Source organism: Globicephala melas, chromosome 10, assembly GCF_963455315.2.
Source record: "Globicephala melas chromosome 10, mGloMel1.2, whole genome shotgun sequence".
Classification (NCBI taxonomy): domain Eukaryota; kingdom Metazoa; phylum Chordata; class Mammalia; order Artiodactyla; family Delphinidae; genus Globicephala; species Globicephala melas.
Window position 1 is genome coordinate 67577920 of NC_083323.1, and position 23571 is coordinate 67601490.

Below are 23571 nucleotides of genomic sequence, written 5' to 3' on the forward strand. Positions count from 1 at the left end.
AACTAAGAGTAGCTAATGACAACAATAATAGAGGCATTCAGATATGCATGGCTCATCTTTGCAAATGATATACGTGTGACCTTGGTAACTGGCCACATTGAACAATAATCAATGGGCTGCCTTCGAAGATACATTAAATGATACAAAATATCTGTAAACATAGTAAGTAGATATTTTAAAAGAGAGATAGTCCATAAAGACTTTTAATATTAGAGTTTATCTCCTTTTAAATTATGATTCTTAAAACCCCTGTACAGAATTCTATGGGGTAGAATGATTTCCCAGAATCTCACGTTCTTGTTTAGCACCATTATCTAAACAAGGATTAAGGATAATCATTTGGAATTTGCACACCGATGTATCCTTTGTTTTTCTAGAGACAGTCTAATATAATGCTTAGTAACTGGGGCCCTGAATTCAGAGACCTATGCTTATAATAATAGCATTTACTTACAGGGTTATCAGGATTAAATGAGTAAGTTCTTAGCATACTGCCTGGAGCAAAACATATCTTCAATGAATACTTGCTAAAATTATAATATTACATATTATTTAGTCAAGCTACATGGGGAACTTACAAACAGGAAACAATATGAAGGAAATGTGCCATAAAATAGGCCACACTTGACTCTGAGGCAAGTTGTGAATAAACATCTACAAAATCATATTCATTTTTACAACGTTATTGAAAAATCTACTTTTTGTTTACTTGCTGTTAATTGAGTTCAAAATGCCATACATCTGAAGCAACATTTAGTAATAGTGCTAAAGCACAAAGATAGCTTAGAGTGTATATTTTCCCCCAAGTACTTAGTGACCATGACTTTTGTAGCTTGTACATGAAAAAAATCAACCCTCAGAGTTAGATCCAAGAATAAACAGACTTCTTTTTTTTTTCATTTTGAAAGGCAGGTGAACAGAATGCAATTTAGGAAGCACAAGTCATCATCAATTACAAGGCTTCTGGGTGTTAATGTAGATAACTTTTCATACATCGGGTTGAATCACTGTCACATGGCCTGGTGGAAGTGCCCTTCTTGCTGTCTCTATATTCCTACCATTTCTGTCTACCTTCTTCAGATATACATAAATAATGTTGACTCCACAAAAGACAAAGTTCCATAAGACATGGATTGTTTTTTAATTGCAATGATTGGGCTGGAGAGCTAAAGGAAATTATTGGTACAAAAAGAAGTGCCAAAGAGCCAGATGTGGTCTGTAAAGAGGTTCCTTCACTGTATGATTTCTTCAAAGCAAAATTATATCCTGTCAAATACACTGGAAATTCAGTACTCACTGGGGACATTTTTATACCCGATTCCATTGATGAAACTTATAGCTTATTTTTGCTGACTCAAAAACCTACTTACCTCTGGTAAAATCTTATTCGCTTTACTATATTAGTAAATGTATCTCTTGTAACTGTGTATATGCAACAATGTGTAAGCAGAAATTAATTGATAAATAGGATAATGGTTTTCATCATTTTAATGGAGCACAGTGTCCACTAGAAGTGCCTCTCTAGACAGAATTTTATATATCTAAAGAAAACGAAATCCACCGCAAGTCCTTGTGAATGAGGCAAGACATATGTCAATAAATGAAACAATCTCTTACCAGAATAAAATAATCCTAACATTTCCTTTCTTCCAGAAAGCTCTTGCAGATTTTCCCCAATCAGGATAGGGCTTGTCCTGAAGCATCATATCAGTGACCTGAAGCAATGAAAGAAACTTATTTAGCACTTTCAGAAATCTTCCATTCAGGTTTAAATATGTATATAATTCACATTTTGTTAAGAATAAAATATGTATGTATTTTAACATTAGAATATATGCAGAGATGAAAATTAGAATATACTTCAGTTAAAAGTTTTAACAGTTCATTTGACTTCACATAATGAATGAGCATATTTAAGGCTGTTCAACGTATCAAATAGTGATATTTTTTAAAAAAAACATCAAGATTACCTTATCCAAGGAGGCATCTTTAAGATACTATTAACTTCTCCATAGAAACAAAAACATAATAAATAAAATGTCATATTCTTTTTAAGTTTGTCTAAATCAGAAACTCCAAAATTCAAACATTTCCTGATGTGTCTAGATTTTTACCTATATCACTAGTCAAAATATTACCTTCCTTTCTCTCCCTTTTTCCCTTCAATGATGTGTGAGATATAAGCCATGAACCCTTTTTATGGCATATTATTCTAATTATCCAGTATTGTTCCAAAAGTGTTCCACCTCTTTTTCTCAGGTGCACAAATCCTGCCCGTCTTGGGTAAAGTCACATCACCACTGTGATGTTTTCACCATTCCCTCCAACTGTGGGAGCCTGATTCCTCCAGCTCCATTTTTCTTTCTCAAGATTGCTTTGGCTATTCAGGGTCTTTTGTGTTTCCATACAAACTGTGAAATTTTTTGTTCTAGTTCTGTGAAAAATGCCATTGGTAGTTTGATAGGGATTGCACTGAATCTGTAGAATGCTTTGGGTAGTATAGTCATTTTCACAATGTTGATTCTTCTAATCCAAGACATGGCATATCTCTCCATCTGTTTGTATCATCTTTAATTTCTTCATCATTGTCTTATAGTTTTCTGCCTATTGGTCTTTTGTTTCCTTAGGTAGGTTTGTTCCTAGGTATTTTATTCTTTTTGTTGCAGTGGTAAATGGGAGTGTTTTCTTCATTTAACTTTCAGATTTTTCATCCTTAGTGTATAGGAATGCCAGAGATTTCTGTGCATTAATTTTGTATCCTGCTACTTTACCAAATTCATTGATTAGCTCTAGTAGTTTTCTGGTAGCATCTTTAGGATTCTCTATGTATAGTATCATGTCATCTGCAAACAGTGACAGTTTTACTTCTTCTTTTCCTATTTGGATTCTTTTTATTTCTTTTTCTCCTCTGATTGCTGTGGCTAAAACTTCCAAAACTATGTTGAATAAGAGTGGTGAGAGTGGGCAACCTTGTCTTGTTCCTGATCTTAGTGGAAATGGTTTCAGTTTTTCACCATTGAGAGCAATGTTGGCTGTGGGTTTGTCATATATGGCCTTTATTATGTTGAGGTAAGTTGCCTCTATGCTTACTTTCTGGAGGGTTTTTATCATAAATGGGTGTTAAATTTTGTCAAAAGCTTTTTCTCCATCTATTGATATGATCATATGGTTTTTCTCCTTCAATTTGTTAATATGGTGTATCACATTGATTGATTTGTGTATATGGAAGAATCCTTGCATTCCTGGGATAAACCCCACTTGATCACAGTGTATAATCCTTTTAATGTGCTGTTGGATTCTGTTTGCTAGTATTTTGTTGAGGTTTTTGGCATCTATGTTCATCAGTGATATTGGCCTGTAGTTTTTTTTGTGTGTGTCATCTTTGTCTGGTTTTGGTATCAGGGTGATTGTGTCCTTGTAGAATGAGTTTGGGAGTGTTCCTTCCTCTGCTATATTTTGAAAGAGTTTGAGAAGGATAGGTGTTAGCTCTTCTAAATGTTTGATAGAATTTGCCTGAGAAGCCATCTGGTCCTGGGCTTTTGTTTGCTGGAAGATTTTTATTCACAGTTTCAATTTCAGTGCTTGTGATTAGTCTGTTTATATTTTCTATTTCTTCCTGGTTCCGTCTCGGAAGGTTGTGCTTTTCTAAGAATGTGTCCATTTCTTCCAGGTTGTCCATTTTATTGGCATAGAGTTGTTTGTAGTAATGTCTCACGATCCTTTGAATTTCTGGGAAATACTTATCATATTTTCTAGAAGGAAGCAATCGGCTGCTATATGACCAATTATCACAGCAGCATGTTTTGGAAAAATGACATTCAAGGACAAAGGATTTTCTCAGGAAAATAGCAAGATGAGGCAAAAAACATTTTTTCTGATGCCAGACAGCTGGTCTTTTTCACTCTCAGCTCCAACTCTTTAAGTCATATCATCAGATCAATGTCAGGTCACTTGCAGCTAAATTGGCAGGAGCAGAGAAAGTCATTAAAGGGATGCATTCAATAAAGAAAAATCCAATTACCTTCTGCATTAGAGAAATCAAATTCATTTCTGGTGTTGGTCAAGGACAGTCTTTGTGGGAATACATGCAGGAAAGGGGGGACTGAGGACAATGCAAAAATATTGCTGTGTAGCATAAATACAATGTGAAACTTGTTGATGCTTCACTCCAGGGAAGATTATTAGAATTTGAAATTGCTGGTCTTTCTTTCTAAGCTGGGAGACATTTGTCTAAATCTTTGAGTCTCACAATCCTTCCCTTCTCCTTTCCTCTCTGCTAGGTCTTTGCAAAAAACTCAGAACTTCATTACGCCCCTTATCACATTATGCCTTGTTGGCAGTCTTTCTCAGTAGAATATAAGCTTATCTTGGGGCTTGAGTATAGTACAATCTGAGCAGGAACATGCATGTTGAGATTTAAAAGTCAGTAAATGATCATAAAAGCAAGTGATCTCTATAGCAATCTAAGTGAAAACTTCGCTCCTCTGTGAGTTTAGCCTATATGACATGGTGGTAACAAGGGCAGCAAGAAGATACAATGGCATCGGTAATATCTTGCATTTGCTAGAGAGCTTCATGGATTACAAAGCTCTTAGATGTATTCTTCTTAAGAATTGTTGTAGCAACTTTATAAAATAAGTCATTATATCCTGCCTTTCGCCCATGGAGAAAGAGAAGTTAGTGAGCAGGGTCACACTTCTAATGTACTGTTATGTGCACCAGCTCTGGGGCCAGCCTCCCTGGCTTCTAATCCAAGTTTTGTCTCTTACTATTTTTTGATTTGGGGCAAAGTAATCAACCACTGTGTCTCAGTTTCTTATTCATCATCTATAGGCACACAATACATGTTAGCAGGTGTTATAATAATTATAGATGTTTATTGTTGATGTCTATCATTCTGCTTCCTGTGACTGTGTTGAATAACTGGATTTGGAGTCAAAGGGATTGACATTCAGTCTCATCTCTTCCATAAAGACAAAACTATCATATATTGAACCATTAGAAAGTGACAAAGATACAGTACAATGTTAAAATACATTACAGATTAAATTACTGTGAAAAATCAAAGGGAAGGGAGGTCAGTAGCCCAACTGTACATGTAGGTACTCACACGTAGGTACTACATATAGTTTTATGTTAAGCATGTGATATTAATAAAAAATACTGATTTATTAGGATACAAGGTCATAACATAATAACAATAACGGTAGCTACATAGTGCCTCTCTTGAGATAGCTATTATGCGGTGGAGTATCATTTAAGAGAAATAAGTGCTATGCCATTAATACATGAGCATGTACGTTAAGGATATTAATGAACAAACATACACATACAATTTTGCAATGCTCTTTTACAACTTTTCTCTATTTAACAATATATCTTGAACATTATTATATTTACATCAGTACCTGTAAAATTATTTACATAGTTTCTTCTTTGTTTCATCTTCTATCCTACATTCTTGTGTGCATTTTACTGTAATATAAAAGGTTTCTATTATTTCTAATTATTATCTTTATAATTAAACTTCATTTAATAGATGTATTTTATTATTTCTGTTGATTTTATTTATTCCCTAGTATGAGCATTGACAAAATTATTTTTCTGCTTCTTCTCCCTCTGCCTTCTCCCCCTCCATCGCCCTATTGTACTTATTATATTATTTTTCCTATTAACTTTTTGACTCTTTGAATATATTAAGTCCCTATTTTATTTATCATCTTTAAATGATACCTTTTCCCCTCATCTATAAAAGATGTGAACTTCAGCATATTATACTTTTTTACACCATATATCATTTCTATGTTGTTATGGTTTGGGAATACCTCTATATTCTGGTCTATAATCAGAAGCTATAATCAGAAGAAATGAACTAAGGTCATTTCTTTTGACCTTAGTTCAAATTGCCTCAACAATCTTTTCCAGTACTACTGCTGGAGTTTTTCCACTACTTCCAATGCCCGAACTTTTCTCTATAACATTCTTCCGGAAGATTTGTGAAAACAATGCAGCCTACAACCAAATTGTTTATTTTCTTTACACATGACCAATAATTAGGCTGAGTATAAAGTTACTGAATCACAACTGTTTTCCTTAGAATTGAAGGCATCGTTTTACTTTCTTAACACTGTTGAGTGATGCCAAGGAGCAGTATCAGAAAACTGGAACCAGAAATTTTTTTTCCATTTTTACAGGTGAATTGATTTTTTTTTTTTTTTTTTTTTTTTTTGCGGTACGCGGGCCTCTCACTGCTTTGGCCTCTCCCGTTGCGGAGCACAGGCTCCGGACGCGCAGGCTCAGCGGCCATGGCTCACGGGCCCAGCCGCTCCGCGGCATGTGGGATCTTCCCGGACCGGGGAATGAACCCGTGTCCCCTGCATTGGCAGGCGGACTCTCAACCACTGCGCCACCAGGGAAGCCCCGTGAATTGATTTTTTAATTGCTTGGATGCCCACAGTATTCTCTCTCTCTCTCTCTTTTTTTTTTTTAGTGTAATAATTTTGCTAAGTATATTGATTGCTGTCACTTTTCTAGGCACAATTTGCCCTTTAAGTCTAAAGATTCTCATGTTTCTTTATTCTATTAAGTCTTTTGGGAATACTTAACCATTACTTTACTTATCCAGTTTTTTAGTTCTATTTTTTAGAGACACAATTATGCAGATTCTGGGTTTTTTTCTATCTTCTATGTCTACACCTCTTTTTAACTTTTAATTTCACTCACTCAGTCATATCATATCCCTTACTATGATTTTGGGTGTGTTGACTAATGTTTGTGGAGATTCCAATTTGACCTTTTTTCCTCTACATTTTTCTCTTCTGCATTCCTTTCCTGAGCCTACCATCTCTTGTTTCATCTTCTACTGTCTCACACCATCCTCTCTACATTCTTGTATCTTTGCTTTGAAACCTTATTTTATAAAGACAATGATTTCACTAATTTTTTTAATTCACTGGGATATTTTAATCAAAATTTTCCTCTGGCTTGTGGTATCATTTTTCTGGTGGAGGGTTTTTCACCTGTTATTGGATTTTCTTGTTATTTTCTTCCTCTTTTATTCTTAATGACAAAATTCTCATACTGGTCCCTTTGGAATGGATCGCCTTCTGAATGATGTGAGGTTTTCCCTGGACTAGCATTCTGCAAGAGGCTCATGTTGAGGGGTGACAGGGCCCACTCCCAATCAGAACACCCCATCCCCATTATTCCAGGCCTTTCAGGGAGGGCCACCTACTTTGGAGGACTGTTCTTTGGCAACTTGGCCTGAGATCTGTAGTCACCATATGTCCTCTTAGCATTGTCATGAAACATGCTTGACAGTCACTACATTTGGCAACCCTCCATCATGGATCATGCTTCTGATTTAGAGATGTGATTTAGTTAGAATCAGATAAAGTTAAAGTTAGAATCTCTGACACTTATACTCCACACTCTTTTAGTTCATTGCCCAAATCTTCCTATTTTAAAATGGAAATTTTGTATTGTTATTTAAAATGATTATTAAAAGCCTTTTCATGATGACAGGTATTTTGGGCAATTTTGAGGCCATATCATCAAAAATAATTACTACATCTGTGATATACTTGTCTCCTTGTTTTAATGGTATTCAGTAGATGACCTAAATAGCATTCAAAGCTAGTTTTTATTTAACGCTGTTTTAGATTAATGCCTTCCCCAAATACAACTTTATTCAAAATAAAATAATGAAACGTAATATGAGATTTTGTAGGTATTTGAACATAAGGTAATTTCAGATTTTCTGAGAGATTATTCTGAAGAAAAGCTTTGCTTCATATTCAGCATATGTGTAATATAAAAATGTAATTAGGTTATCTGGCTACCTATATTTATTATATAAGTGAATTCTGAAAAAGTGTTTAGTTAATGGAATTATAAGTATTCTGTAAGAGCATTTATAATTTTCATCTCTTAAAGATAATAGTGCTAGGGGCTTCCCTGGTAGCGCAGTGGTTGAGAGTCTGCCTGCCGATGCAGGGGACACGGGTTTGTGCCCTGGTCCGGGAGGATCCAACATGCCGCGAAGCGGCTAGGCCCGTGAGCCATGGCCGCTGGGCCTTCGCGTCCGGAGCCTGTGCTCCGCAACGGGAGAGGCCACAACAGTGAGAGGCCCACATACCGCAAAAAAAAAAAAAAAAAAAAGATAATAGTGCTAATAGTTTCCCAATTTAATAGTGTCTTCTATCTCATGAAAATTAGATCAAAATATGCCATCAACAATGGATGATTTTCATGGATTTCTGCAATTACTTTTTAAACACTTGGATAAAGGTCCTTATATAATTGTTACTATGACCAAGATTTGGTTTTTGTTTTTGTTCTTAGTTCCTTGTCCAGTTAAGAAAGTAAATTGAGATTATTAGTAATGTACTGCCCCACAGCTGCAATATTCTTTTCCTGACTTTATTGATGCCACTTTTATTTAGATTTCATTGAGGCATATCACAGGTACACATTAACTGTACAGAATTCTTTAGATGGAATTATAAGCCAGTAATTGGCACTTACGAAGAATGAATAGGCAATTAATGCCAAATTTTCAACACCAAGCAAACCCATATTTTGGCAGGTGTTTTGAAATTCCCTATAGTGTTCATTCAGGGACAGGATGGGAAGTTACAAAGTTCCTTTAATTTGTAATAGCAAACTTTACTTTTGAGGGCTTTAGCTGCCCAAAGAATTATGGTTCAGGACACAGTGATTTACCAATAGCCAAAGCCAATACCAAAATGAGTGATTCTTCACATACCCAGGCCAAGAGGAGAGACTGTTTATCATTATGAATAACATGAGCATGACAGTGAGTAATAAGTCATTGGTCACAAACCAGGAAATGTCAGCACTTAAGCTGGAGAGGAAGAAAAGATGGTGAGCAGGGCTCCAGTATTTCTTTAAATTGTTCATTTTACTTCTATGCTTCTAAGCAGATTGATGGAAAGTCCTTGTTCATGCTGCAGCCATATATCCCCAAATTCTTCCCAATGTCATCAAAATTATAGTAAGAAGTCTGACTCCATTTTTTTTTTTTTTTATATTTGACTGCTGACTACTTTTAAGCTTCACCATCCACTCTTCTCCTTTTGCTCCACATCTGGGTAAGTTGATGAGAAAACCCTAGTACTCCTTCCCTTGGCATCATAAGTTGATGAGAAAACCCTAGTACTCCTTCTCTTGGCGTCAGCAGGAAGTCCAAACCACGAGCAGGAATTCTCACTCCAGACCCACCCCAAATCCACCATAAAAATCCCATGTCAGTCTCTTTTTCTGACTCCTTCAAGCCATTTTTGGCCCTGTTTGGGAGCCGCCATGCTCTCTGAGAACCTTCATTATGGGAGGAATATACCTTTTCATACTCTGTTGGTGCAAGTGTGGCATCATCACTGTCAACACTTGAACAAATTTGAGATGGGGTCCATCCTACTTCTACGGAACGGTCACAACAATAGCAAACTTGACGTCATCATGACAAATAGAGAGTTCTTTGTGATTTTTTTCTCAGGTCTACTTTGAGATCCTAACTTTTTGTTATGGAATTTTGGCATCTTCTGATACAAATGTATTCTCGTCACCAAACAGCAGTGCAAAAGTCTTCAAATGAACTGAGATACTCCTAAGAGATTGTCAAGGAAACGTCAATGTATTCTTGAAACTCTAGTTCCATGCATCAAAGGCTAATATTATATAAAGACAAAACCTACCTAAGTGACTAAAATGAAAAACAGTAACAACACCAAATGAAGATGAGGGTGTGGAGAAATTGTGGGAGACTATCTCCCATATATTCCAGGAAAGTGAAATGTTACAGAAACTCTGGAAAACAGTTTGGCAGTTTGTTATGAAACTATACATCAATTTCAACACAGTCCAACAGTTGCACCCTTGGGCACTTTTCCTACACAAAAATAAATGTATGATAACACCAACATCTGTACACAAATGTTCATGTCAGCTTTATTAAAAATAGCCCCAAACTGGAAACAATCTAGATATCCTTCAGTTGGTGGATAAATACATGGTTATATATCTGTGTCATGGAATAGTACTTAGCAATGAAAAAGAGCAAACTACTGACACATACAACAATTTGTATGAATTTCCAGAGAATTATGGTGAGTGAAAAAAAAGTCAATCCAAAAGGTCACGTACTTTTCAAATCTATTTAGATTACATTTTGAAAAGACAAAATTTTTGAACTGGAGAACAGATTAGAGGTTGCCAGGGGTTAGGAAATAAGGTGTGGCAAAGGTCAGGGGGTGAATATGGTTGTATAAGGCAGAACGAGGGATCCCTGTGGTGATGGAATTGCTCTGTATCCTAACTGTGGTGATGGATACACAAACATACATATGTGATAAAATGGTATAAAACTAAAAACACACACACATACACACATACAAATAAGTACTAGTAAAACTTGAGAAATCTGTATAAGACTGGTGGATTGCGCCAATGTCAATATCCTAGCTGTGATACCGTATTATGAAGTAACAGTGGGGGAATCTGGATAATGGGTGTATGGGATTTCTCTGTAGTATTTCTTACAATAGCGCATGACTCAGTTATCTCAAAACAGAAGTGTTAATTGAAATTTTTTATAAAAAGCTGATGTGGTATAAACCCTTCATACAAAACAGGGAGGAAGTAAAATCTCCCAGCTCTAGCAAAAATATCCTGAATGTAAAGGGAGACTCTGTAAAATGCAAAAGATTTCAAGTGGTTGAATTAACCCTGCAAACCTACTCATTATCAGAATATAATCTCCATGATTGCAGAGATTTTGTATATTTTGTTCACATGCTGTCCCCATCCTCTAGTATTCTATCTAGTATACTATAGGGTTTCAGTAAACATTTATTGAATGAATGAATAAAAGGTTAACTTGAATGAGTAAACAAAGGGAATCAAGAGGAGCATGGAATGCAGAACAGACCAGTGGGGAAAGCTAGGATAAATAGTATTAGTCCAAAGAGCTCTTTCAGAATTCTCTGTTTAGTGGTGATGATGGTGCTAATAGCGGCAGTAGCAGTAGTGGTGGTAGGAGTGTAGTACGTGGATGGTAGAATATTCCTTTTCCTCCCAACCCCGCCCCTTCACCTCTTGGAAAGGTAGGAAGACACAGGAGGTATACAGTTAAGATTCCAAAGGAGGTAGAAGTGGTCTTTATCAATGTCTGGAAAAATAAAGAAATCAAATACAATTTCAAACAAGGATATTAAGTCTAAGATGCATGCTACTCACATTATCCATGTGCATAATATATTTGCTTTATTATGAACTTATTTATAGATGAACTAAATAAGGACACATAGCAATCCCCTATTTTAAAGACTGAACAGTAGTACACTTTCATATGCTTTTTTTGTGGTGTTGATACATTGTATAACTCTGGGGGGTAGTGTGTGGTGGCCTCTGGACTTGGACAGTACCCAGCCTGTGTATCTTTATGTAGTGGTCCTGTTTTATTGGTATCTCTGCATTCCTTGTAGCATAGCATTATTTTCTTATCTTCCCTTTTTGGTCACTCTATATGGAAACAAAGTCTAAATGCACTTTTTGACACTATGGAAATACTGTACTGTACAGGACAACGCATGTAGTTTTTCTCCTATCACTGCCACCTGACCCCCACTACACACACGGACACACACATACAGTCAGTCTTACAGAACAGTACTTCCAGCTGAGTCAAAGAAAGAGCCAATGGTCAACCAGAAAGGATTATGCATACTCACTGAGGTACATTAGCTGAGCATACAATTAAGTAAATGGAAAATACAGATGAAATTTTCCTAAATTACCTAGGGATGCCTTGAATGAATTGCTACAAGAAATATCTGAAAATCACTGGCAAACATCTACTGGTGAACATTAAACTTGGAATGTATTCTACAGCTTTTTAGAAGCACAACCAGGATTTCATAAGGCATGAATATTAATGCACCTGCTTATTATCTCCATTGATAGCCTACACTGCTTTTGTGATATGTTGCACCTTATTGCTGGATCCCTACTGATTTACAAAGAGTCATGGACTGTTTTATTATTAAGTAAGGAGATTGGGCATGTTTCAGTATATAGAAGCACTTAGAAAAAGATACCTGACTTACCTGAATACAGAAATATACACAATCTAAAAGTATCTTCCCAGGCAAGGTCTGCAGAGTTTCAAATAGTGTGTTAACAGATGCAGAATAAATACAATGTACCCTAGTACAATTTGCTGTCTAGCACTTTGAATTATAATATAGAGTAAATGGAAAGAACTAGAATTATTACTGATTTTGCTGAACAAGAAGCCAGCAGAAAAATATTTAGACTATCTTCTGCCATGTTATTCCTTATGAGTGGCTAAATTATCAAATGATAGTAGCTTAATATTACATGGTTAAGCATTTATTTTTGTTTTGTGGCTTGAAGGAATAAGCAGTTTTCAGCATCTATACTTTCCTTATTTTGTTAACATAGATAAGAGATTGCTACTAGAGAAATTAATTATACAAAATAGGCCATAATATGGTAGCTTTGTGACTGTACATATGAATGGAGGGTCAATACAAAGACATATAAAAGATGCTTTCAGAAATGTGATTATAAGAACCATTATTCACCAAGCAGCCTTAGAACACAGAAAGGGCAAACATCTCCTTAAAGGGAAAATAAATCTCATTTTAAAGATCTCAGCACTCCAGTTTCTGAGTGAAATGCCTAAAACATGCTAGCTCTAATGACAGAACCAATGGAGTTGGCTCAGTCTCCCAGACCCAGCACCACTATGTAACCTGCCATATTGCTTGCATGATATTTATTAAAATGTTTTAGTCAACTCTGAAAGGTGACAAATCCAAATCTATAGGCCAGTGGGTTGAAAAGAACTGGCTTGTCATTCCTACTACTAGTAAAAAGCAAGTTCAAGAAAAGGCTGATAAATCAACCATCTGACATAACCATCTTTGTTCTGTTTTCAAAATTTGAGAGATTATCAAGTAAGGCAACCACCAAGTAACATACCTTATAAATTTAAGCATTATTTCTATGTTATATTGGTGTCTGATATAATTATAACACTATGGACTAAATGTTTGGGTGACATAACAGCAAGCTCAGAATTCAAAAGCAGTATCCTAAATATGTATCTTCGCAGTGGGATTATTATTTCAGCATTCAGTGTCTAAAACTAAATATTTTCATTTCAAATACAACTAAAATATTGGTTTTAGAGCATATTTTAAAAATTAAACCTAGGAAGTTGCTTTAATCAATATGTTTTCTGTCGTTTTGTTAATATTTCACAGACATCTACATATTCAAGATGTTTTGGGCTTCCCTGGTGGCGCAATGGTTGAGAGTCTGCCTACCAATGCAGGGGACACGGGTTCGTGCCCAGGTCCAGGAAGATCCCACATGCCGTGGAGTGGCTAAGCCCGTGAGCCATGGCCGCTGAGCCTGTGCGTCCGGAGCCTGTGCTCCGCAACAGGAGAGGCCACAGCAGTGAGAGGCCCGTGTACCGCAAAAAAAAAAAAAAAAAGAAGTTTTAATTAAAATTATTAAAATTTTGTCTATATCAAAGTGCATATAATGTATATTAAGGCATAAAGAATACAAATAAATAGTACAGCATCTTCCACTATGTACCTTGAAAAAAATAGAATAAAAACAAAAACTTTTAAGCCCTCTGTGTACTTATCCCCAGTCAAATTACCTTGGGGTAACCATAATTCTAAATCTTGTATTTTATAATTCCCATTTTCTTGTTTTTCTTTGTGGCTTTATGTCATCTGGATGTAACCACAAATATAATACAATATTATTTAGTTATATATATTTTGTGTATTTGTAGTTAAACAGAATAATTCAGTGTGATTTTCCTGCATCTGGCTTCTTTCACTCATTATTTTTCTGAGATTTATCTAGAATGAAGCATTTAGTTATACCTTTGATCTCCACTGCATCTCTATTGATAATTTCTTTTTCATTTTTTATATGGTTTATTTGTACCTTTTTTCTTTTAATTTTGATTACTCTTGTAAAGATTTGTCAATTTTATTAGGCTTTCAAAATTTCCTTGGTTATTTTAATTTCTCTATAGTACCTTTATTTTTATTATATTAATCTCTGCTCATATTTATTCCTTCCTTCTGTTTTTTAACTGATTCTCCTGTTTTTATTCACCCTAAGACCTTAATGCTGTATACTTAATTTATTCATTTTCAGTGTTTCTTTTTTTTATTTGAAGTATTATGATGGTGGAGTTATCAATTATTAAATTCTGTCAATTTATCCTTTATAAATTTTGAAGGTATGTTATAGGGTACATATTAGTTTAAAATTGTTACACCTTCCTGGTGAATTCATTTTAACCAGTGGTTAGCTCTCTTTAACCCTAAAAAGGCTTTATTTTCCCTCCCAAAGGTCTATTTTGCTTGCTATCAATGTAACTACATCAATTTTATTTTGGATACTCTTCCCCTAGTACCTATTTTCCATTCCTTTACTTTCAAAATTTCTTTTTCTTTATATTTGGGGCATGAGTCTTGAAAACAGCATGTGGCAGGCAGAATTCGAAGAATGATCCCAAATGACCCTTGCCTAATTGATCCAATGAATTCTGCCAACAAGCTGAATGAGCTTGGAAGGGGATTCTTCCCCAGACCCTCCAGGTAAGAGCCCAGGATGGTCAAAACTTTGATTTCAGACTTGTGAGATCTGAAACAGAGAACCCAGTGGAGCTCATGCAGACTTCTGACCTAGAGAACTGTAAACTAATGAATGGGTTTTGTGTTAAGCTGCTAAATTTGTGATAACTTGTTATGTAGCAACAGAAAATTAATATACAGCATATAGTTTAAAATTGCTTTAAGCTAATCTGTCCATCTTTGTCTTTTAAGAAAGTTACATTAGCTGTGCTTACTAATATAATTTATTTCTACCACTTCATTTTTTACCTCTATTGCTTCAACTTTTCTTTTTTTCCTTCATTTTTGCCTTCTTTCAGATTGATTGAGTTTTTATTTGCCTTTAATTTCTTTCTTTCTTCTGTATTGATTTCAATGCTATAGTATTTATTTCTATTTACTAGGAATTTGTCCTAGAAATTTTACTCAGTATACATAAATTACTAAAATCTAGTTAATCAGTATCACTACTCTACTCCCAAACAATTCAAAGAACTTATAGTGATTGAATTCTGATCACCCCTTCCCAACTTACATGCAAATTTGTCTAGAATTTTAGTTCCATCTGGCTTTTATTACCACCTGCTTATTTTTAACAAATAAGTCATTATAGTTCATTTTTCACAGTCATTTTTTGCTTATATTTAAAAGCATATTAAACATTTTTTGTCCACAAATGTCTTCTAGCATCTCAGAGTGCCTTTTTAGAATCATTATTCTTATATCTTCATTGTAATGTTGCCTTGAGAAGTTTCTTTAGTGAGTTTGTAAAGATAAAGTTTGTTTTACTTTTTTCTGAAAATTTCTACTTGGCTGGTATTGTTACACAAGAGTTTTTATGGGCTTTACTGTTCTAAGAAAATTTTCTTTTAACATATGGAAGATATTCTCCTGGCCTCTTTTGTTGCTGATTAGAAATCGTCAATCTTTCATTTCTTTATAGGTAACTTGTTTTGTTTTCTTGTTACTTTTAAGGTTATTTTTCCTTTGATGATATGTAGTTTCACTCTCACTTGTCTAGGGGTGGAATTTTTTTCCTATTTTGAATTTGTTGTGATTCTGGAAGCTGAAAAATTGTAAAATCTAAGCTTTTTTTTTTCCTTCAAATATTGCTTCACCCTATCCTATTTCCACCTTCTGGAATTTTGATTAGATGCACATAAGAACTTGTCACTTCATGTCTCTTACCTTCTTTTAAATATTTTCTATTTCTCTGTACATCACTATGGAAAAATATATTTCAGATGTATTTTATACTTTAATAATTATCTATCTTTGTCTAATATGTTCTTTAACCCCAAAATAATTTTTCATTTCAATCATTATGTATTTTTATTCCTAAAAGTTCTGTTTGGGTCATTTTCAAATTACCCAGTCTTCCATTCCTTAGTTACATTTTCAATTCCTTCTTTATTCATTTGAATATATTATTTGAAAATACATTTTTATGTGCTATATAGAACATTCTAAAAACTAAAATCTGTGTGGGTCTGTTTCTGCTAGTTGTATTTACTGCTGTTACTCATGATACTTATTGTGTCTTTTGTAATTTCTGATTATACAGTCATGTTTATTGGCATTTTATTTATGCAGATATTTTAAGGACAGGTTTGTTAACATGTTCCCTCAGAGAGAATTCATGCTTGGTTCTGTGAAGGGCCTAAGAAAACTTCCAACCTGGGATCACTTTAAAATAAATTCTTAGTGTAAAGTTTATGAACCCGCAGGAGGTGAGAATTTGGGTCATCCACCCACTTGGGGGACAGTTTATGGTTATAAATTCTCAGGGAGATTTCATTTTCTCCTCTCTTCAGAACCCATGACAAGGCAGCCAAGTTTCTAAGGTGTTTCCTTATTTAGGGCAAATTTTTACCAGTCAACTTTCTCACTGAGAGTGAAGTTTTTCCAGGTTCCTGGCTTTTTGTTGACTGTTTCTAATTTGACAGTACATCTCGTCTGGACCCTCAGTTTTGTCTTCTTTTCCTCACATGAGTGTAAAAAAAAAGAGCTCTAAGTCACTAACAATGGGCAGATGCCCTCAGGCCAGTCACTGTCCCTCTCCTTAACTATCTGGGTTTGATTCATATTTTACTTTCGTTCTGTAAGGATATCCTTTATTTTCCAGAAAGAAAAAGACCATGGTTTTGAAAAGATTGCTATTTTTATTTTCTATTTGTTTTATTTAAAAAAATATAGTCAAGGTGTTTGTTATTGGAAGGTGGTTGATTTTGTTATTGTTTTTGCTTTTCCCCAGTTATCTAGTTCACCATATTCCCAGTAACAGTTCAATTTTTCCACACCCTTTCTATCACGCTCACTTTAGCAGTGTACAGAACATGAGGTTTTAACAAAGATACCAAGTTTTCATCATTAATCCTAGAAAGGCTAGATTCATGTCTAGAAATAATTAATTCTAGAATGAATAAAGATATTCAATAATTTTCAAAGGTGCCTAGCCAAATAAACTCATAGGTTCTCTGTTTTGTTTTCCAGTCTACAAGTACAAAGCTGGGTGCACTTGAGAAATGCCTCCCCTCCCCTCACATAACTCATTTCTACCTTAATCTGAAGCAGAGTAGATGCTAATCAAGTTTTCACTTTATATCTTTGGGAGTTTAACACATGTTTATTGATAGCAAATTCACATGGATTTTCTCCATGATCTAGGCATTACTGTATTCCCAGTTTTGGGAGCAGAGGAGGCTTGATAACTGGTCCAAGGACAGAGTGTGACAGAACCAAGATGCAGAATAAATGCCAGTATGCCCGATTCCAAAGTCCAAGCTGTGAGCCAGTGTGCTCTGTGTCTGCTTCATTAATACTATCGATGTTTTGTTCCAACAAATAATTTATCATCAAGTGAAAATCTTCATTTAACAAATGGTGAAGCAGACACAGAGGAGTTTCATGACATGCACAGAGCAATTTAGCATTTACAGCCAAAGTAGGCCATCTTGTTCTTAATCCTCTTCCCTCACTGACACTTACATTTGGAATATGACAACCCCATTTAGAAAAGTCTGAAAACACTGAGCATCCAGTATGTCCTAAGAGACAGAGCAGGAAGCCACGGGCCAAGCTTCAGATGCAGAGGACCTTGGATGCTATGCGTGGCCCCCTGGCTCTGCTACTGAAGACTCTTCTGCGGGAGTGGGAATGAGGTTGACATGAGATTATCCTTTACAGTTTTATCCCAAACCCACTTCCCCTACTACTGGTCTACTCCGCTAAGATTGAAATTGTTATTTGAGGCAATGGTATACAAAGGGGTGTGATTACTGCATTAAATCTGAAAAATTAGAAAGAAACATCTTAGAGCCACAATTTAGTGTCAATCTTACCCTTACACATTGCTCTTTATGTGTAAAGCTTATTCTGATCATAAATATACAAATAAAATGTCCTTTATGTTTTATCACATGATTTGGAAAATGTTTGCATATTTTATAAGTATTTATTAAATATTTTTCTTTTAAAGGTTTTTGAACCACCACACACTAAATTACTTCTTTACTTATGGGAAAAAAATAAGTTGCTACTTCAACTCAATTTAAAGCAACGGTCAATTTACTAAATACTCACTGACCACTAATCTTGTGACCTCCACTAAGCACTATGATAGTTCATTGACTTGTTTCAGGTTGTTCATCCTTATAATGAGGATGATAAGCCCTGTGTCCCTCACGAGATTGTTGTGGGCCTTGTGGTGGTTAATTTTATGTTACCTTGATTGGGCTAAGGGATGCCCAGATACTTGATGAAACATTATTTATGAGTGTGTCTGAGAGCGTGCTTCCAGAAGAGATTAATATTTGAATTGGTAGACTGAGTAAAGAAGATAGCCTTTGGACTTAGGGGCATCATCCAATCCATGGAGACCCTGAATAAACCAAAAGGTGGAGGAAAGGTGAATTTGTTCTTTTTGCTCCTGCTGGGACATCCATCTTCCCCTGTCCTTGGACATCAGCGCTCCTGGTTCTTGGGCCTTCAGGACTCGGACTGGGACTTATACCATTGGATTCCATGTTCTCAAAGTCCTTTGGACTTGGACTTATATCAATGAACCCCTACTCTTAGGCCCTTGGACTCAGACTGAATTATACTGGCTTTCCTGGCTCTCCAGCTCGCAGATGGCAGATCATGGGATTTCTTGGCCTCCAAAATCCCAGTAACCAATTCCTATAGTAAATATCCTCATATATATATACATATATCTATATCTAATCTATATCTATATCTATCTATATCTCCTATTGGTTCTGTTTTTCTGGTGAACCTTGACTAATATAGGCCTGGAGCAGAAAATACTATTAAATGATCCAATATGTAAGGTCATTATTGAACAAAGCAAGCATATCAGAGTCCCTGCCTTCAAGGAGTTTAGAACCAGTCAGTAGAAAATCTCAAATCAGTTCGATGCAGAACAAAACAAAATGTCAGTTGAAGCCATTACAAGTCTACCAACTTTTATCTAAAATTTACTGGGGCCAGATACATTTTAGGATTTAGAATTCTTCAGATTCTAGAAGGGGAACATAGTAGACATAAATTTAGGAGGTGACACTTCCACAATAAAACATATTCATATTTCTGTAACAAAACACGTGAGTCTTCACACTTGTCAGGGTAAATAAAGAGCACAAAGGGCCTTGTGTCAGTTCAGATCTGGTTTTGCCAAAAATGAAGGCAGGGTAGGTTTTGCCATGAAGTGAGTTGTAAAATCTTTTCTTTTTTTTTTTTTTGGCTTTCAAAGCTTTTGAGATTTTGGAATTGTGGATAAAGAGTTATAAATCTCAGACATATGTAACTGAAACAATTATTTATCATCGGGTTCTTACTCAATCTGTTCCTTTCATTTATCCACGGATTTATCTAGTAAATGAATTCTCTTTCTGGTAGAAGCCACAACAGGCAGCAGAATCACCTAAGTAACACTCCTGTCACTTAGTTGCTGAATCTTACCCCAGGGCAATCGGATCCCATTTGTCTGAATTCAGATCTCAGTATTTTTTCCAAAGTCCTACAAATGATTTTCTATACATCCTTTTTTTGAGAACCACGATTTTAAGAGACAATATCTTTGCTCTATATCTGGTTTAATAGCTCAAGAAAATCAACAAACAAGAATGTTTCATGTTAAATTAAATTTCGTGATATTAGAATATCATGAAAGTGGGTTGTCTATTTCATTAAATTCTGTATTTTGAGTGGCCATTTTCATTATTATTACTTTCCCTAGCTGGACACTTCTACAGTTCACACGGTGTGTACAGCTGGTGTGGATCAATCCTTGGTCTAGAGCTGGTCCTGTTTGTCATCTCTAGTCCTTTAATTGAGCAATTTAATCAGGCATAGGCATAGGTCTATGAAGCTTATTTTGGCGTAGGTCTATGAAACTCTGTCAGAAAACCGTGCACGGTTGCTATTCATTTAAAAACAGGTAACCCCAGCATTTCACACATTTTCAGCCATCTCATCTAGCACATAGCTCTAAGAATTTAGAAGAAATGATTTAAACTCTGGATTTTTATTCATAAAATAAATCTAATTTTTCTAAAATCACTTCTACATCCCCTTATAGTGATGCAGAGAAGTTAACTTTGATACCACTTCTAAGTTCTTTCCTTTAAGTTTGAAGAAGAGCAACACATTACTGCTTTTGTTTGCCTATTTAAAGTTTCTGAACCTTTTTCCCTTTCCCTTTTACAAAAGAGATGTTTAAGCCTTGCAGGTTGCTGATATTTTTTTGTTGTTCTGAGGAGTAACAAGACAATATATTATTTTTTCTTTCAGGTATAGCATGCTGTCATATCCTTTTGTATATTACAAACAAGTTAATAAATTCATGCTTATGATAACATGAGCCTAAGGTAAATACCTTTATGTCTCAGAATATACTATTGTACAGAAGAAAATCTAACATTCTTTTAGTGTCTCTAGCTTATCAAAACCATTCTCACAAACCTTTATATATTTTTCACAGCGATAAGTAATCCTTTCATACAATACAGAGAAATACCATTTTCTGCAATAGCACTTGACTGAAAGAAAGATTCCCAGCAAACAGATATTTGAAATAAGTATTAAGAATGCAAAACAAATCCATTCCTAATTATGGCAACGAATTGGACATGGGAATCACTCACTCACTTATTCTATTATGAATTCTTAATTCATTAAGAATTATCAATGTGCTAAAGCACTATTTTAGATTCTTGGGCTACATCAATGAAAACAAACAAAAATCATGGTATTAACATTGTAGAAGGAGAAACAAAATTTAAACAATAAACATAAATACGTTACATGGTATAATATAAGGCAATAAGTGACATGGAAAAGAGAAAAACATGAGCATGGTAAGACAGACGGGCATGCCAGGGGGAAGCAGTAGCAGAAGATGGGGATGATTGCAAATGTACTTGGGCTTCGTTGAGAAGGTGGTATTTCAGCAAAATGGACAGCGGGTGGAAGATGCTAACCACAGAGAAGCAGGAGCAAGGAGACTCGTCATTCAAGGCTGCTGGCCTCCTTTTTTATCCAATGACCTCTGAAGACAAGAGTCAAGAAGTGACTGGTACCTGATGAGCTCTTTGGCCCTCTGGTCACTAGGAATGGCACAATTAGGGCTGAGTTGCTCTAGAAACCATGATAATCTGCCATTACTCTCAGATTCTCTTTACCAAGTTAAGGGGTCCTTGAATGGGTTAAGCATTAAGATGTAGTAAGACGGAAAACCAGTACCAGAAAAACAATAAAGAAAAATGAATCAGGATTAGCAGCAAAGGGTCAGCACAGAAGTAAAGCCAAAGTCATTTATTAGATGCTCAAACGGAAGATGACTAAAGTTACTGAAAAAGAAAACAGAACCACAGGCCTAAAAGAGGAGCCCAAATCAGGAAGTAAAATCAGATATGGAGATGTAAGTAGTTCACATTGTCCAAGTAATTTAATGTGATCTTTGAGGCCTGGATGTATGCCTTCCTGCTTCATGAGGTGCCCCTAACTATTGTACTGTATTTTACATCCCTCTTTCAAATTTGTTCCGAAAGAGACACTATGTGCAAGTTCTTCCCCCAAACACCAGGTTGGATTCTTTGACTTCATCTCTTAAACCATTCTCAGAGCCACCTAAAAGCAAGGATTTAATTTCATCAGCTGCCTGTTGAAATAGAAAGCTGGCTATATTGATTCTTCCTTAAACCTAGTGGATAGATCAATACTAAGTAAATCATTGGTTAGAGCTCCATATGAGTCAGTTAGGATCTTAAAAAGCATCTCTCTGCTCAATATGTGTATACTTGCACCCCTTACATAAAGCAGCTCTCTTAAAAAGCAAATACTGATGGTCAAATGGGATTAGTTAAGGGCAGTAGACGATTGATCTTCAAACATTAGGACATAGTACTTTGCCTGAGAAGCTACCCACTTCTTTGGTTTAATTCTATTTATGACTCAAGACCCAGCACAAATACAATATACCCATTTCCCCCATTAGACTGTGAGCACGTCTAGGTTACAGATCCCAATGTATTCAACCTGAATGCCCCGCACTTTCTTTGGCACATTATATTATTTCAGAAAACATTACTGAGGGCCAAACATTAAAAATATATGGGCTTTGCTCTTCAGGGACTTTCAAATATTTGATAAGTGATTAAATGAAAAAAGAAATATTAGGTTAACAGCATTCGCTCTAAAGGGCATAATAGGAGAAACTACACATAGTCAAAATTCCTCTTCTAGCATATAACACAAAATAATATACTTTTGAAAAATAGAAAAATGAGAAGTTTGCTTTGACAAACATACAAATCATAGGAATCAGAGAAAATATTCAAGATCATAATGACCTTGATATTTTTTCTTATTTACTTCTGTCCATCTGGATTAAACTGATATGGGGGAAATAAATATGCAAATATAAAAGTCTGGATACAATTAAAAAACACATATACATTAAATAGTTTTAAGAAGCCTCCCTAGTGAGAGTCCATCTGTGCAAGAAACTAATATGTACTAGAAAACTTGACTGCCTTCAGAATTAAATAAGGAGGATGCTTAAATATAAAATTACTGCTGGTTTACTGTAAGATTATTTTCTACATACTCCCAGGTTCTCTCCATTCAAATCGCTCCTGAAGAGAATGTTAGGCATGTTTAAAGATAGGGTACACAGGGAGTGGGAAGGTAAGCTGGGACGAAGTGAGAGAGTGGCATGGACATATATACACTACCAAAGGTAAAATGGATAGCTAGTGGGAAGCAGCCGCAAAGCACAGGGAGATCAGCTCGGTGCTTTGTGAACACCTAGAGGGGCGGGATAGGGAGAGTGGGAGGGAGATGCAAGAAGAAGGATATATGGGGATATATGTACAGCTGATTCACTTTGTTATAAAGCAGAAACTGACACACCACTGTAAAGCAATTATACTCCAATAAAGATGTTAAATAAATAAAATAAAGATAGGGTAATTCCTTCAGCCTACAAGAGAACCACTACTGAGTCTTACTCTCATGAATTGAAATTTTAATGTGTTCCAAAGAACTGAGCACAGAGTAGCAGTTATTTGGCAGATTGGTGATGAAATTACTTTTGCTTGCTTAGTGTAAAAGTATCTATCTTTTTTTTTTACAAATTCATAATCTTTTTCCTCTTGGTTTTCTACCACAAAGTTGTTATAAAATGAGGGATGCTAAGGTAGTCCTTCTATTAGGGACAGTAAAATTAATCTTCCTAGATATACAACGTGGCTACTCGAAATTATGTTAAACGGAACAGAGTTCTGAATATTACTAGGTTTTTAAAACATAAGTTTCTTATAGGCTATTATGATAGTAAATCATTCTCCTTGTCACCTACCCTGTTCCACAGGAAAAC

At 35.4% G+C, this 23571-nt stretch overlaps 1 protein-coding gene across 3 annotated transcripts in view; it reads right to left on the reverse strand.

Moving 5' to 3' along the window:
* TMEM117 (transmembrane protein 117) overlaps nt 1-23571 on the reverse strand; it is a 537774-nt gene that overhangs the window by 196853 nt on the left and 317350 nt on the right. For all 3 annotated transcript variants that reach the window (XM_030835330.2, XM_030835335.2, XM_060306499.1), the window contains one exon: nt 1618-1715. In XM_030835330.2, coding sequence (XP_030691190.1) covers nt 1618-1715 — 98 coding nt within the window. The remainder of the gene's footprint in view (nt 1-1617; nt 1716-23571) is intronic.